Source organism: Entelurus aequoreus, linkage group LG22 (assembly GCF_033978785.1).
Source record: "Entelurus aequoreus isolate RoL-2023_Sb linkage group LG22, RoL_Eaeq_v1.1, whole genome shotgun sequence".
NCBI classification, from domain to species: Eukaryota; Metazoa; Chordata; class Actinopteri; order Syngnathiformes; family Syngnathidae; genus Entelurus; species Entelurus aequoreus.
In genome coordinates, this window is record NC_084752.1 from 28,348,834 (window position 1) to 28,361,311 (window position 12,478).

General features: G+C 38.5%; 1 protein-coding gene across 1 annotated transcript in view; it reads right to left on the reverse strand.

Moving 5' to 3' along the window:
* The window catches only part of LOC133639463 (zeta-sarcoglycan), a 945,127-nt gene that overhangs the window by 304,214 nt on the left and 628,435 nt on the right, over positions 1-12,478 (reverse strand). Inside the window, exon 3 of the mRNA XM_062032766.1 lies at positions 6,725-6,826. Coding sequence (XP_061888750.1) covers positions 6,725-6,826 — 102 coding nt within the window. The remainder of the gene's footprint in view (positions 1-6,724; positions 6,827-12,478) is intronic.

A 12,478-nucleotide genomic window follows, 5' to 3' on the forward strand; every position in this document is an offset into this window, starting at 1 on the left:
ACCTGAGTGAAGATCTTCTTGTTCGGTAATCCCCCGAGCCTTGAAATTTTGTTGTGAATGTCAATGTTTGTTTTCCGTCAGACTCCATTATCATTGCTGGGAGTTCTGATATTTGTCCAGACCCTTGATGTCTTTGACAACTAGGACTCTTGCTTGTGGACCTCCACTCAGCTTTATGTAGATTTTGCAGTTGACGCTCCAAGTTCTATGAATTTTCCCCCGTTTCCTCAAGTCTCGTGCTTTCTTGGCGATTCAGCATTGCGTTTAGTGAGGTGCTTGTTCATTTACACATTTGTGCCCTTCAGCTTTTTTTCCCTGTTTCAGCAGGGCCATTTTGGATTTCCTGTTAACAATCTTAACAATGGTGTTAATAATCGACATCAATTACCTTTGATTGCCGAAAGTTGACCACTTGTTGCTGTGTTGAAGCAGCGTCCATGTCATCTATTTTCAACTGCTCTTGCATAGGATCGAGGATTAATGCGTAGCCCTGCGATGATGATGTCATTCTGTTTAAAGTGATCCACTTTCTTTTTGATGTTTACCAAAACACTGATACTCCCCAGATTGGTGACATCTTGTCTGGTATTGAGCTTTTGTCTCAATGCAGTCATCTCCTCCCTGAAGTTCTTCAAATCAGTGTTATTTAGTTGCCACAATGCTTTTATCTGCATTTTAATGTTCTCCACAACACTGGTCTTTTCCCAATGGGTGTTGTCTTGCTGCTTGGCATTCGACTGTTGGCGCAATTTTGCATTCTCCTCTTTCAGCTTCTCCACCTCCCGTTTTAATGCTTTGTTTGTCTTCACAGAGAATCTTAATTTCTCCTCTGAACTTTCTAAATTCCATCATATATTTTCGAGGTTATTGTCTGTCTTTGATCATCTGTTTTGGGGGATCTGCAACATCTTTTGTTACACCTTTGATCATCTTTTCTTGATATCTGCAACATCTTTTTGTACACCGTTGATCATCTGTTCCAGGAGATTGTCGACATTGCTTTGTGTCTTATTTATATTGTTTTGTAGTGTTCCTACTAACTCTTTTAAGTCCGGATCCACCTCCGGTACGCTGTATTTCCCCGTTGTTGTGCTCATGGTTGCTCGGCAGCGAAGTGAAGCCGTTTGTGTTGTTAGCTTCTGCAATAATCTCTATGGTGTTTTTTTATTTTATTTTATTTTCCACGTAACCGGCCAGAGCTGTGTCAGTCTTTCTTGTAGATCACTTGTGTGGTTAGAAGCGTTTAAAATATGTCAAACTCTTTCGGTTTGGTTGTTTAGCTTTGGGTTGCTTGGCGACGGCTTTGAGCTAGCATTTAGCTAGTTAGCCCCCGGCTTTTCAGCACCTTCGGTTCGCTTACTTAAGCGAATATGTGCCCCCTGCCGGGCAGAGTTGAAGCCGAATATGTTAGCAAGCCGCCCTGTAGCTGTGATAACAATCAGTAGTCAGGAAATTACAGTTTTATGGTCAAAACTGTAGTGTCGGTCAAAACTGTAGTGTCTTTTGAATTTGTGACATGTGAATCGATATTAAAATATCGATTTAGCTGATACCAGGTCTTAATGCTCTAATATCCATTTTCAAATCAAAATATTGATACCTTTGATACTTTAGTTATTTGAGATAATGTACCGTATTTTACGGACTACACAGCGCACCGGGATATAAGCCGCACTCACTAAATTTTGTTAGAAACTTTTTTTTTTAATATATATTAGCCGCACCGGACAATTAGCAGCAGATATTTACGTTACTAAATGAATTATTAATGCAGTAAGATTCTGTAAATATGTTATTTATTTTTTTATTTTGTATTTTTTATCGTGCTCTGTTTGTGTTGTGGTGTGCTTGCTCGTTTCTCTTGTGTTATATTTTAACCTGCCCATAGTACAGCACTTTGGCTACCCCTGTGGTACATTTTAAATGTGCTTTATGAATAAAGTTGATTTGATTTGATATGTATACCTTATTTGTTTCCAAACAGTGCCTGTAACACGGCAGTAAAACGGCTGATCAGATAAAACAGAAGTCATCGTCATGGACCCACTAGCTGCGGAAGCAAGCTCTCCAATCACCTAAACAGACTTATTAACTCCACGGTGGTGTTTTGGTGAATTTACTGAGGAATTTGTGAAACTGAAATAACACAAAAAAAATACAGTTGTAAGTTAATAATCTCAACACAAACACTTATAAAGGTGGTATCATATTAGCTAATCCTAACGACAGTAGCCCCATTACATTACGATAACACATACACATATGTATGAAAACACTCCTACAGACTGCAGATGGGACTGTTTAGTAAGTATAAACAGTTTTAGTCATACTGTAAAACGTAAAACGTTGCCTGGAGTGATGAATGAATAATCCATAGTCGTAGTAACGCTATGGATGGCTAAAAGACTAAACGACACTTCTACTTCCGGTTTTTGAAAGCACTACATGGAAGGATACTGCAATGGCTGCAGTGAGCGAATTCGTCCCAAAAATAGCGCCATAGCACAAACAATAAAACAGTGTTTTTGCTAGTTTTTATTTTATTTTTTTAATTCTTTATATTATGGCCGTCACCGAAGGAAAATCCATAAATTGGCCACTCCATCGAATAAGCCGCAGGGTTCAAAGTGTATGAAGAAAGTAGCGGCTCATAGTCGGTAATTTACCGTATACCATTAACAGGACCACAGGGAAAAGTAAGTAAATCATTGATGTCTCGTCTAAATGAAATGCGATTGGTGGGAACTACTTTTTCTTCCACCTATGTAAGATGCGCAGGCAAAAAAAAATGACTGGCAATTAAAATGAGTAACTCAGTATTATAAAACAGCAAGTGTACGTATTGTTTTATTGTAGGCTATTTGGAGACACTAAGTACAGAGTTGAATATAAATAAGATAACACATTCCATGCAGAATAACGCCATCATTTGTTTTGCCCTGTGAGTTTATATTGTTTGAAGACAAATCTCAAAGAGTAGCCAAACTTGAAATACACTACTTTTTTACTCACACTCATTTTCTATTTAATGTAGTAACAGAAACATTAATAACAATATTTACACTATTTGTCATTTTAAGTATGACCGGAACTTATTTCCTAGGTGCATTGATTTTTGTCCATAGCTAGGAGGGATTGGGTGTCCTGTGGCCAGGGAGCCCGTAGGGGCCCCATGACGTAACGGGCACCTATTTGGCAGAGCCGGGCCCCTCCCTCGGCTCTGGGCTGGAGAGGAGCCCGAGACAGAGCCCGTAGGACAGGGCTATCAACTACATAATGCAGTTTCAAGAGCCCAAGAGCTCAGGGGCCGGACACCAAAATAAGAATCTTTCGTCAGAAAGTGCCTCAGCAGGTTCGATTCCTTTGAGATTGTGTTTACCTAATTACAAAGTAAACACATGGGCGAATACATTTACTACTCTTTTGCAGCGTCTGCAGCTAGACAGATAGTAAACAGCATGAAGATGACACAACCCCTGATGTTTTGTTGACGATTGATACTTCTTTGATAGTTAAGAACATGAAGAAACAGAAGCTCCAGAAGTTTTGTTGAGGATAGATGTACCTTCTTTCAAATTATTTTCCTTCCTCTGTTTTATTTCCTTACAATACTTCTTTATTTAGGTTTGTAAGACTAGAAATACAAACATAAATTATACATTACAGAAGTATAACGTCCATCGTGTATTTTACCTAAATAGAAGGTTTCACACAATAAATTACAGATGTTTATATGATTAGTAAGTAAAAAACATTTACATCAAACATGAATGTGGCTCAACACAATTAAAAATAATGTTTAGCGTTATCGCCCCCTACTGGTCAAATTGTGCACTACATGTATTAAACAAGCTTTCCTCGCCAGAGAGTTACTCAGACAAAAACACGACCACAAACACTTAAGACATCATTAAGCAATTTCAATACAAAACAGACTAAGTAACTTTGTGCACAATATTCACTTACAAAGATCTGACCGAGTTTCGTGACGAAGCTCACTCGTGTGGAATTCTACCGTTGTTGCTGGTCTGGTCAGTGCGTACGCCACTTAAAATGTCCGACAGAAAACAATGACTCATGCAGTGGCTCGAGCAGAACAGTCATACTGTGTTGCACAATTCCTGTTAAAAGTCAGATTTTCGCAATTTATTTCGATTTTTTTCAGAGTCGGTAGTGCCATCGTTTAAGTATTCTTTCTGTTGCTTCATTGTGACGCATTTTCCTCACTGTGGAGCGGCGGTAGTGCTGCATACATGAGCCGTCCTTGTTTGAATGGTTCAATCAGGGGTCGGCAACCCAAAACGTTGAAAGAGCCATATTGGACCAAAAATACAAAAAACAAATCTGTCCGGAGCCGCAAAAAAATGAACAGCCGTATAAAAGTCTTATAATGAAGGCAACACATGAAGTAAGTGTCTGTATTAGCTATAATAGCCTACTATCAAAATGACTATGTGTTGCAGGCTGAAGCAAATTTCCGTTGACAGAAATGTTGAAATGTAATATTTATTCTACACATTTTTACCACATTAGAAACCATTAGTAAATCAGAGGCTAGTCAAAAGGTGAGATAACTCCTGAAAATGACTGGCTTTTAATGGCCAAAGATATATATGTGTGTGTCCAAGTTAAAGGAAACGGCAGGCTGTCTTATTTTAATAGATTTAATTACAATCTTTGGCAACTAGGTAATGTTTGCTGTGGTCTGGAACGACATGGCACACAAACAACTATCTGAAATGCAGCCAATATTACATACAGGTAATGTGTCATGAGACATGCAAAACTAATGATATACAAAGAAGATTAAAGTAAAGGATATTAAATGAGCTCAAATATACCTACAAACGAGGCATAATGATGCGATATGTACATACAGCTAGCCTAAATAGCATTTTAGCATTGATTAGCTTGCAGTCATGCACTGACCAAGTATGCTTGATTAGCACTACACACAAGTCAATAACATCAACAAAGCTCACCTGTATGCATTCACGCACAGCATAAAACTTTTGGTGGACAAACATAGACAAAGAAGGAGTTGAAGATTTTATATGCAAACAAACTGTTGCGCCACATTCTACTCTATGGTGAGTTCAAGAACCGCTGAAATTAGTAGGACAAAACAATGTTCACCAAATACTCTCATCAGTGAAGCAAACACACGAACATATCAAACAGTGGGCTTTCTAACAATTGGGAATGTTTTTGTCATGTTTGTCCTCAAACAAAAAACATACAAAACAAAATAATATATTTTTCCCTCCATTGTTTTCCATTTTCAATCCTTATTTAAAAATGCTCCACTAAAGAGCCGCATGCGGCTCGAAAGCCACGGGTTGCTGACCCCCGGGTTAAATCAAGCCTATTTGAGTGCACTGCAAGAACTGAAATCTAAGTAAGATTACATATCTCAAATAAGGGTGATATTTGCCTATTTTCTGTCGGATAAGATAAATCTTCTCACTAAGCAGATTTTATGTTATAGTGCCCAAAAGGGACAAGCGGTAGAAAATGGATGGATGGATAGTGTTTTACTTGTTTTAAGGGTTTTGGTCCTAAATGATCTCAGTAAGATATTACAGATTGTAGCTGAGATTTAATGACCTATATTGAGTAAAACATGCTTGAAACTAGAATATCAACTGTTGCAAAGCTGTGTCATCAACACTCACAAGTATAAAACTACTTTTTTAAAGTAATAATTTCTTATTTCAAGCATGAAAAATACAAATCATGACTTTGAGACAATTGTGTCTCATAATTAAAACAGATGACAGCCAAATGGACTTTGCTGTTTTATTTTCAATGAAACAATAGAACATACGTACTCATATAGTAGTACAGTTGGCACAGTACAGTAAACTGACAGTTAATATTTAAACATTTAACATGTGACATTTCTAACAACTTTGAACAGAAATAGTTCATGCACATTCAGATAAATTCTTCAAAATTACAATAAACATTTTTTTGGCCGGGGGCCGGGCTGTATATATGCGCACTAATTGACTGAAAGAGCACACACTTGGCGCGATGATGTCATGTTATCGATGGAAAAATGCATTTTTAAACCATATGATTTGCCTGAGAGGCTAGGAGACCCCGAGAGTAACAAGCGGTTGCCTTCTTGCCTTTCCATTAAGAACAATACATTTGTTTTTAGTATAAGTTTGCTGGTTTCAAGAAATGTAATGCCGAGCGCATATCATTATGTCAAGATAATGGCACTAGCATTTACTTAATTTAAGAATATTTTTCAACATATTGAGCAAAAAGTTTTTTGTTTTTACCAAGAAAAGTGCACTTGTTATTAGTGGAAATATTCTTATTTTAAGGTATTATTTTAAGCTAATTTTACTTGTTTTGGAAAGTCTTGACAAGCCAAACTTTCTTGTTCTATTGGCAGATAATTTTGCTTAGTTCAAATAAAATACCCCTCATTTTTGTATTTTTTTTTTCTTGTCTTTGAACACTGACTTTTTGCAGTGCGATGTTCGGCGGGCCTAATGAAAAGGTTAGACGAGCCCCAAAAAATGGCTTGTTATTTTTGTGTAATTCTGAGTAGCAAAACACCCCAACAATTAACATTTTGGCAACTGTAACAAAAAAAGGTAAGTAGCAATGTGTATCAAACATGCTCTAAAACTAAAATAAGGGCAATCCTGGAGGAAACAGTAAAGCTTTGTTGTAAAATTGAAAAAAAAGTTTTTTATTTACTTACCCCCCGTGATTGAATCTCTTTGACGTATAAAGGCAATAGGAATTCAGACACCCCTTCTAGTCTCACTCCTTCTTTGGTCACTCGCAGTTTGCCCATTCCATCCTGTATAAAGAGAGAGGAGGTCAATGGTTGTTTGGGAGGAAAGTCACACAAATGTCAGTCCAGAAAAATGTAAGTGTTTTATTTTTTCACACATGTGCACATTTCACCCGGACTGGTGTATGGGTTAGAGAATTGATGAATGAAGGTATTCCTGTATCCTACTACAATGTGCCTTTGGTAGTACAGAATGATGACACGGCCATAGGACTAACTGGGATTTGACTATGTTTCGCAAGGACACTTCAACAAATCTGGGGGAAACTGGGAGCGGAACCATCAATCTTTTGGTACTACAATTCCCATGTGGTGTCCCATTCAAGGACTGGAGATACCAGGTAAAAGTTCACACAGATGCCATCCCACAAAGGTGACCGCTGTTTGAGGAGGGACCACCTCAATAAGACCTTGAGATATCAAATGGAATGTTCTAAAAAAAAAAAGGTCTCAAACTCAATTTACCTGGGGGCCACTGGATGCAGAGTCTGGGTGAGGTTGGCCCGCAAGAAAATATTTCTTAAAAAATATATTTTTAAATGTCTTTATTTTTATTTTCAACACAAAATAAAATCAAAATATAAATGAACAAAATGAGAATCAAATAAATAAATCAGTCACAAGTAATAATAATAATAATTTGATTTCTCCAGTCAGCAACAATGTATACACATACTTACTGTGATGTTATAAGCTAGGGAATATAAGAACCAGTGACGTGCAGTCAGGGGAGGCAGGTGAGGCGGGGCCTCACGTGCCATCATGGAAAGAAAAAAAATGTAAAAAGAAAAAAAAAAAAATTAAATTGTTATATGTATCCAGTGATTATACTATAAAGTTATTTTCCATTTAACTTCACCAGTTTTAAATTATTTTTATTCAAAATCACTGAATTTTCACATTTGCCGTTCAAATACCGAGAAGAGACTTGCGGTGAGTCACCAGCCAGTTGAGCCTCACCATGGATTGCGCAATGACTCGGCTAACTGCTGGCCTGCTGTGCAGTGAGACCGTATTGCTACATGAATTATATTATACATTTCCATAGTTTAGTTAGCTGAGGTATATAATGTACAGTGTATTGTGTCCACAACTGTATGTGTGTAATGTATTTGTAGTGCTGAGCAATCATAAAACAGCTGCAAAAGACGCACTGGGTGAGGTTCGCAGTAATCTCGTTTATTTTTTCCTCTCGCCTGAACTTTTAACATGGAGGATTACATATCTAAAATAAAACAGTTTTTGTTATGCCCGTTTGATTGTGGACTATTACTGACACCTTGTGGCGATGGGAAAATGCTGCGCGTCATCAGTTTGGGCACTTCCGGTTTACGATGTTAGTTCAGTTCATTAGACAATAAGAAGTAGACAAGTTGTGTTACCTCTTACAAGCCTTGGCAAAGATAAGTCTGTAAGTAAACTGTTTAACGTGTTTATGTGGCTCAATATGAAGGTGGAAAGTGGCTAAATTTGATAGTAAGATGTGTATTGAAAAACGATTTTTGTGCACTAATTTAATGGATGTTTGAGGACTTAAAATGGCTCCCGGTCGTGTATTTCCACCATAGAAATAGTTTCAACACTCAGCAGTGTTTGTTTGATGGTGGTGCTGTGTATTTGTGTGGAGCTGATGTTTACCAAGGCCAAGTACCAAAATATTTTAAGATAGCAAGAGTAACTCCCCTCTTTAAAAAAGGAAGCAAATTGGAACCTGGCAACTACCGACCTGTTTCTATTCTCAGTTCCATTTCGAAAGTAATGGAAAAAATAGTTTATGAACAGGTCGATAGTTACCTTGCCACTAATGAACTCATGTACAAATTCTAATCCGGCTTCAGAACTAACCACTCCACTGACACATGCCTTCTCTATCTGACCGACCACATCAAGCATGAGGTGGACGCGGGCAAATACTGCGGCATGGTCATGCTGGACCTTCAGAAGCCCTTTGACACCGTTAACCACGCTATACTGTTGGATAAGCTCAGAGCAATCGGATTTAACAAAACCTCAACGAGCTGGATGCAATTTTACTTATATTGGGACCTTTACTGTTCCTAATATACATAAACGACTTGTCATCAGCATGCGACTGTGAATTGTTTTTGTTTGCGGATGACTCTGCCCTGCTGGTATCAGACAAGGACAAGTCACAGGTGGAGAAAATCCTGAGTGCTGAGCTCTGTAGAACTTGCACCTGGCTCGCTGACAACAAGCTATCCATACACTTGGGTAAAACGGAATCCATCCTGTTTGGGTCCCACATCAACCTTAAGAAAGTCAATGACTTCACTATAAAAGTGGGTGACATTGTTATCACCAGGAAATATGAGGTCACCTACCTAGGTTTCATTCTAGAGGCTAATCTTTCCTGTGATAAAATGGCAACCAAGGTAATCAAAAAGGTCAACCAACGAACAACATTTCTCTATAGAATCTCCTCTCTGGTCAACAAAAGCACCATGAGGATTCTGGCGGGAACTCTCGTTTAACCCTTTTTCGATTACGCATGCACCTCCTGGTACCCTAGCACCTCCAAAACCCTCAAATCTAGACTCCAGACATCCCAGAACAAGCTAGTCAGATTACTTCTAGACCTCCACCCCAGATCCCACCTCACTCCTACCCACTTCTCCAAAGTGGGCTGGCTCAGGGTGGAGGACAGAGTAAAACAACTTGCACTGAGCCTAGTCTATAAAATCCGCTACACCTCCCTGATACCGAAGTACATGTCAAACTACTTCCTTAACGTAAATGACCGCCATAACCACAACACCAGGGGGAGCTCCACTAACCACGTTAAACCCAGATTCCGATCTAACAAAGGTCTTAACTCATTCTCTTTCTATGCCACATCAATGTGGAATGCGCTCTCAACAGGTATAAAAGAAAGGGCATCTCTATCTTCCTTCAAAATCGCAATAAAAGTACACCTCCAGGCAGCTACAACCCTAAACTAACACCCTCCCCGGATTGTTAATAATCAAATGTTAATAATCAAATGCAGATACTTTTTCTTATGCCTTCTGATCTCTCTCTCTCTCTCTCTCTCTCTCTCTCTCTCTCTCTCTCTCTCTCTCTCTCTCTCTCTCTCTCTCTCTCTCTCTCTCTCTCTCTATGTCCACTACTTGCTATATATATCCTACCAAGTCAGACCGTTGTTCCAATATCCATTTCTCTGTTCTCAATTGTTGATGACTGATGATAACAACCAAACCTACACCCCCCCCCCCCCCCACACACACACACACACCCCGGATTGTAAATAATGTAAATAATTCAATGTGATTATCTTGTGTGATGACTGTATTATGATGATAGTATATATCTGATAGTATATATCTGTATCATTAATCAATTTAAGTGGACCCCAACTTAAACAAGTTGAAAAAACTTATTCGGGTGTTACCATTTAGTGGTCAATTGTACGGAATATGTACTTCACTGTGCAACCTACTAATAAAAGTCTCAATCAATCAATCAATCAATTGCATATTGTGTATTGCATTTCAGTGTGTTGATTGAATCATATAGCTTATACATTGTCATTGTGTGTATTTCAGTTTTACAAAAAAAAAAAAAAAAGTCCAGTGCAAGACAAAGCAAGATCAACAACAATAAAGAGCCTAATAAACGCCTTACTTTTTCTGGCGATTTTGTGAGAAATTACGAAACTTGTCCTGACGGCTGCATTCTGGGGGTGTGAAATATGGCAAAAAGTCCTTGTTGTGTTTGCAGTTTTACCATCAACGCATCAGCCTCCCTTGCGCGCGCTTCATCAGACAGATTCCGGTATTTTTCCTCATGCTTCGTCGTGTAGTGGCGATTCAAATTATATTATTTAAACACAGCAAGCTGTGTACCACAAATTAAGCACATGGCTTTACCTTTTAATTTCTGTAAATAAATACTTGGCAGTCCATGTCTTGTTGAAAACACGGCATTCGTCATCAACTTTTCTCTTTTTAGCGTCTCGGGGGTAAACCGTGCATCACTTGTCGCTGTGCACCTTCACTCACAGGTTACACACGGACATACGTCCATAAATAACACTTTTCAAAATAAAAGCAGCACAGTTGTATTGCGCGCACGACATAGATGTTTTTTAAACTTTATTTTGTAATTTGTGATTGCCGCTGTTCCCATTCACTCACAATCACACACGCGCATACGTCCACACGGAAGTAATACAAATAACGCTTTTCAAAACAAAAGCAGCACCGTTGTATCGCACACTCGACATCGATACTTTTTAAAATGTATTTTGTAATTTATGATTGGCCTCACACGGGCCGGACAGGGACGCACAAAGGGCCGGATGTGGCCCGCGGGTCGCAAAATGCCCAGGTCTGTATTAGAGGATGCATGTACGAGCCAGTCTGCTTATTGACTAAAGTGTGGACTACAATGGCGGACTCGCGCATAGTACTTTGGGTAAATGTATACCATGTATGGATAATCAGCTGAAGGCAAGATGGTTTTATAAATATCTCTGCAGTTTGATTTCAAATTTCTGGGACTCATGCAGATCCTAAATACACAACCATAGGTACCGGTAGGAAAGAAACATTTTTTTTTCATAATAGGGCCCCTTTAAACAATTGTTATAATATAAAACAAAATAATGAAATTGTTAAAATATTTAGTTAATATTGTTACATTGTTTGAGAGTGAGATATGTTTAAGTGTTCTTTCTTAATCCATAATCATGTTTAAAGCAGCTAGTATGTTCTTATGTAGTGGGTTTTCTCATGATCTCTGTGCTTTCATCTTATGTCCGCTAGTAAACTCTTTGTTTTGTTTCAAGGGCTCCTGTTGGTCGGCTCACAGAGCTGTTTTGGCAAGTTTTTATTGGTTTTCAAGGCTTTAGCTGTGCTCCTTTCTGGGCGAGAGGGGCTGTTTTTGCGCTACATAAACTGACTCTTTTTGTGTGGATTGAGACCTCTTCTTGCTGATGCTATTGTCTTATTGTAAGGACTGGTCTCCTAAAGCTTTAGTAACACTTGGCCAAGTACTATTCTGTCTCGGTGGTCCTTCTTACTCAACATATATGTCATCCAAAAGAAATTGGGATTGACCAGGGTGTTTTATTCCCTGAGAGGAAGACTGGTCGCGAAACAACTGCCTTCCTGTGTTTTTCTGCTGAATGTAATTGTGATTGGAAATTAGAAAGCTAAATCATTTTGTTATCTTAAATATTTGAAAGTAAAATGCATTGGTATTGGTATACAAGGCTTTCCCTGTAACTACATAGTATTGGATCGATAGCAACATTTGTAGTGAGATCCACTATTAGTTCACTTCATAAAAAGTAAAGCAATTTTATGGTTCCTCTCTCAGATTATATGGTCAATAGCTCTCACCATAAATGGATCAGAAAATGTACAGTTAATCTGATCATAACGGCTGATCCCACCTATGGATGATCGGTATCTATGCCCCCATAGAAAGCAAGCCTTTTGAGGTGCACTGTAAACTGCAAATCAGAAATGACTTTTCACAGCAGCACACTGCAATGCACAAGCACCTACAGCAATAGGATCTCCAGGATGACGGGGGATGTAAGTTAAATACATACTGTAAGTTATATGCTTTTATATCCTCGACGTAACAACTGTCATGACGGGGGTTGTCGCAGCTTGCTGCGAAGTTTGTTCT